This window comes from Sardina pilchardus, chromosome 23, assembly GCF_963854185.1.
Source record: "Sardina pilchardus chromosome 23, fSarPil1.1, whole genome shotgun sequence".
Taxonomy (NCBI): Eukaryota; Metazoa; Chordata; class Actinopteri; order Clupeiformes; family Clupeidae; genus Sardina; species Sardina pilchardus.
The window spans coordinates 12,468,988-12,474,174 of NC_085016.1; the positions used below are offsets into that span (position 1 = coordinate 12,468,988).

Genomic DNA, 5,187 nt, shown 5'->3' on the forward strand with positions numbered 1-5,187 from the left:
ATGTTGGCTTACTATAGCACATCTAAATGACTGCTAATTGGTCTTTCACTCTATTATATGTGTGAGATGCTATATGAAAGGATTATCTTGGGCCTATAGTGTGCCATTATTTGCCCCCCCCCCCCCCCCCCCCCCCCCCCCGATGAAACATTCTGGGCTAGACACTTAATCAGCTTTCCTGGTTAAACCATAAATGTGATAACTACACAACAGATAAATGAAAACCCTATCTGAGCTATGCCAAAGAGCATGAATTAAAGCTAAGCTATAGCCTTGAGGAGTTTATACATTCCACGCTAAGCAGACATCTTCCCTACTGAGCGATTAGAGCCCCCTACTGGCTTGTTGAGCGTGTATATCAGGTAGGCTGCAGCACCCTGAACTCGAGTTGGCATTTTACAGACAATTTTGGCCGCTTGATCCAGTGAGATCCATGTGATATATGGAGGTCAACATTGTTTGATTACAATAAGCTGTGACTGTTAAATCCGACTGAAGACAGAGGAATTTGTTCAACCGAGATATATTTGGAGACAACAGAATCAAAGTTGTGTAGAATAAGTCTGTAAATGTTTTTGTTTCTTTCTTTCTTTAGAAATGATAAGCATAATTTAGTAATGCTATGCATATTAATGTATTCCATTTTAAGTAATGTAGGATATATTTATTTATGGGGCATTGAATAATAACATGTTCTACCTTTCACAAGGATAGTATAAAAAAAAACAGGCATTCATTGTTCTTGCTAAATAAAGACAAGGACAATGCTTATTATTATCTGGAAAATAATCCGGAAAAAAAATGTATTCCTATGAGGCTAGATAATAAACTATGAAAAGTTAACTTTTCTTGAGTGTGACGCCACAGAAATGAGTTAGCCTAAACATAGCCTGTAACCATCAAATAACTTTTCAAGCATTATGTCATCAGTTTACTCAGTAAAAAAAACACTGAATTAATCATAGTCTTATAGCTTTTGTCTATGGTGTCAGATTCAACACAAATTTGTAACGTTAAAACGCTTACCTTCTGAAAGATTAACATTTTTGGCAACATGAATTTATTGGCATCAAACTCCCTGTCACACTGAGAACACGTAGTGTATCTATCAATTGTCACCGCTCCGTTTCACAGTTGACAGTTATTTAGAAATGATCTGCCAACATTACATGACATTAACGTGTCATTATTGTGTATCCTACAATTATTATTCGTTCAGCTCATTCACCATAGGCTTTGCTTACAATAACACTTCCCAATCACATTTAAAGAAAGACAACTGCTGGCACAACGTGGTGAATATACAGTATGGGAAGCATGAAAGATGCTACTTCTGTTGACTTGACTAATACCTTACCTGATATTTCCTGGTGAGGAACACTGGCGAGACTAAAGCCTTTGGCGGTGTAGGCTTGCCGAACATCATTGCAGCTCCGCGATTTTACATCTCCACCAAATGAAAGGGACAGCAGCACCGACAAAGTGCAAAAGACAATCTGTACTCTGAACATCGCACACCTATGTGGTAAATCCATGCAAATTCGCGGAGTAAAAGATATCCGCTATTTCAAACGCAGGAGCCGTTGCAATCCGTGGAAAAGTGAGAGTGCGGTGCTCCGTGATTTCCACTCTCTTCCCGCTGCAGGTTGAGAAATGTTTATAAATCAAAAAATCACACTTTGCTTTGCATCCACCTCATAGCAGACGGCTTTCCCCCTGTATGCCCGACAGAACAAGCACGCTTTTAGTCCGAGAAGCAGTGCCCCCGGAATCCGGTGTGTAGAGCGACAGCCTGTGAGCTGTTCAGTCAACTTCTCTCTCATACACTGGTCCTCTGTATTTCTATCTACGAGGGGAAACTAGAAATCCTGAGAAGAGAGACTCACACACACTCAACCCATAACCCAGTCACAAAGTGAGTGAGAGAGCGCTCCGCAAAACCCGGACTGGATCACACTGACTGGACCTCACGACAGCGATTACGCATGAAGCTCTGGGTTATGTTTATCTTGACACAGAAGGAGAGGAGGCGAGACGTGTAGGCTCATGTAAATCCAACACAGTAGCCGAGGTAAATACAAGACTGTTCCGCTTGAAAACAATGGAAAATTATTTGCTGATTCACACTTTGTATTTTCACATGCAGGCTTCAGGCGACTCTTGTTTAGGCTGTAACAACACACTTAAAATTATCTCTAGCGAAGACTGGTCATTGGTGAAATGACAATGGCAGCTATCAATGAGCTATAAGACTAGTGAAGCAAATGTATTATCTGACATAATATCTTAGCCAACATCACCTGAGATGTCAAGTTTAACGCGCATCCATCGCCACCCTCAGGATAACCTCAATCACAAATTCCTCTCGCTCGCAACCCTTAACTCTGAATTTAATTAACGACTTGCTAATTTACTACCAGGATTTGGCTTTCCAAACCACAGCTCTATGGATCCACATCCGCAGACCATGGATGCAGTGGATTCAAGTGCAGTTCAAAAGTTCGTCTTCAAATTGCTCACGACTCAGATGCAATGATATGTACTGTAATAACATATGACTGGAAGATGACTGGAAAAACATGCCATACAATTTCTTCCACTTGAAGTCACTATGATTTGATTCGGACATGTCATTCTCATTTTACATGACAGTGAGGTACAGTAGCCTATATGACGGCACGTTGATTAATAATGAAATTAGCGAAGTTTACATCTGCATCTTTGGGGACATCTGATTGAGTTAAGATGGATAGCTTACTACATATAAACACAACAGAAGCAGATGTAAAATGTAATGCAGATGTAAAAGGTACATCTTCCAAAAGTGTGTGTTTGTGTGTGTGTGTGTGTGTGGGGGGGGGGGGGGGGGGGGGGGATACAAAAAGACCATTTTCAACTTCATATGAAAGTCATTTAGTCACCAAATGTTGGACAAACATGTTTCCTTGAACCACAAAGGCATACAAGAAAACTCAGAGAATCTAATAGTGTGACAATAATGTGGTGGTGACAATATGTGGTGGTGACAATAGTACAAATTCCATTCCTTGAAATGCAATTTTGTAGTTCTATACCATGGCAAGGACAGCTGCTCGACGTTATTTGAAACGCAATAGTGAGGCTTGAATACGTGTCATCTGAATAAGAGAACTGCCTTTGCGCCAATAAGTTGTTTCTCAATGGGACTTGCACTTCAGTAAGTGAGAGGAACTCTGCCAAGGTGTCACTGTGTGAGAGAGGGTTGGAGAGAGAGAGAGAGAGAGAGAGAGAGATGTCAGATGTTAGAGGTTGTGTTCAGAGAGGAGATAAGTATGGGAATGCAGGGTACAACTACATTCTGGAAAATAAAGGTTCGCAATGAAATAATTTACAGTACATTCATTTGTCACTCATATTTCTTCAATGACTACAATCAAAAAATCAAATTAGTCTCCTATATATGACAATACATCACACCTGTAATTTTTTTTTCATTTCATTTGACAAAATGCTTAACGTATGTTAGAATTTAATGTAGAACGCTCAAAGATTATTTCTATGTAATCACATGCTCTACTCGTAATGTATCATGCATGGTTCTTCTCATACAATCATTTCCTGTGTTAATTAATACCAAATTAACTGCCCCGCATATTAACCTCATAGCTGAAGACATTTGGCAAAATCAATGTATAAACCCCGGTTAATAGTTGAGGAATTGCGCTATACATCATGACACGCCCTATCTTATACTGTATTATTCTAGGAGATCAGCCCAAACTGTTCCCTCGATGCCTTTAAACATTCCCATTCAGAAACACACCAGCTGGGTGTGTCTCTTTGTGGGCACAGTCGATGTATCCCAGCGCAATGTGCAGCGATGTGCAGGTTTTCCAAGCGCCCTGTCGTGGAGGGGAGCAGCCAGCCTGCATGCGCTGGTCTCTAGATTGATTACACTGTGGTTTCTCGCCACAGAAACGGTGGGGTCAGTGGCTTTCTCTGCGACTCAGAGGAGAGGAAGTGCCATGTCCATCTTGCCTGTAGTCTCTGCAACATGTGACTCAATAAACCCCCACACCCAGCACACACACACACACAGACACACAGACACTCACACTCACACAGACACACACACGCACACGCACACGCACACGCACAGACACTCACACAGACACTCACACACACACATACACACACAGACACTCACATACACGCACACACACACACGCACGCACACACGCACACACACACACACACACACACACACACACACACACACACACACACACACACACACACACACACACACACACACACGTACACGCACACACAGACACTCACACACATCCTCTCCAGGGGCATCTTGTGGCGAGTGCAAGCAAGCTGGAGCCATTGGAGAGCCCGCTTAATGGAGCACGCGTGTGGTCTCCTCCTCTCCTCCTCTGTGATAAATCTAATGCGTCTGAAAATATCCCTGACACCCACATCTCACACCTTCTTTTCTGTTATCCACAAGCATTTCTTTTCTTTCAGCGTTGAGGCAGGTAATTGAGTTCGTCAGCTTCCTCCTCCTCGCACATCCCCAAGAAAGGAGACCTGATTTTAGAGACGTTTTTTTTTTTTTTTTCCAACAACATCAACGTTTTTTTTTCCCCAACAACTCTCACTCATTAACTCCTGGAGTCATCCTGTCCATCGGAATAAAGGAAAATTCAAACAGGGACCAAATGTAATTTGCCTCTATTTGCTTAGTGGCGGTCCAGATCCTCCACTAATGAATTCTTCTGGGCAGTGGATTCTGGGGAGATAATGCTTTGTGGTTGGATAGTAGTCCGTTTAGTCCTTCAGTGAGACCTCCACATGCAGTGCTCTATCAGACAAGTGTGAATGCAGAGAGAGAGAGAGAGAGAGAGAGAGAGAGAGAGAGAGAGAGAGAGAGACTGCATGGTTCCTTGAAAATGGCTAACTGGAGTGAGGTGTGGCTGAGCCCTTTGATTCTTTTGCCCCCTCCATGAACAGAGGTTCCGAAACTGAGAGATGTACATCACAGAGGTTGAAAGGTTTCCGTACCAAACCCCGTTACCAACACTGGCCGCGTTCCCCAGATTCGTTAAGAAGCTTTCAAGTGCTAAGATCTTCGGAGCCCTCTTAAAAACGCTCCTAAGAAGATCTTAGCACTTAAGAGCTTTAATAAATCTGGGAAACGCG

At 42.4% G+C, this 5,187-nt stretch overlaps 1 protein-coding gene across 1 annotated transcript in view; it reads right to left on the bottom strand.

The window, feature by feature from the left end:
• gpc6a (glypican 6a) overlaps nt 1–1,845 on the bottom strand; it is a 123,401-nt gene extending 121,556 nt beyond the window's left edge. Inside the window, exon 1 of the mRNA XM_062527509.1 lies at nt 1,358–1,845. Coding sequence (XP_062383493.1) covers nt 1,358–1,535 — 178 coding nt within the window. The 5' untranslated portion in view covers nt 1,536–1,845. The remainder of the gene's footprint in view (nt 1–1,357) is intronic.
• Between the last annotated feature and the right edge of the window lie 3,342 nt (nt 1,846–5,187).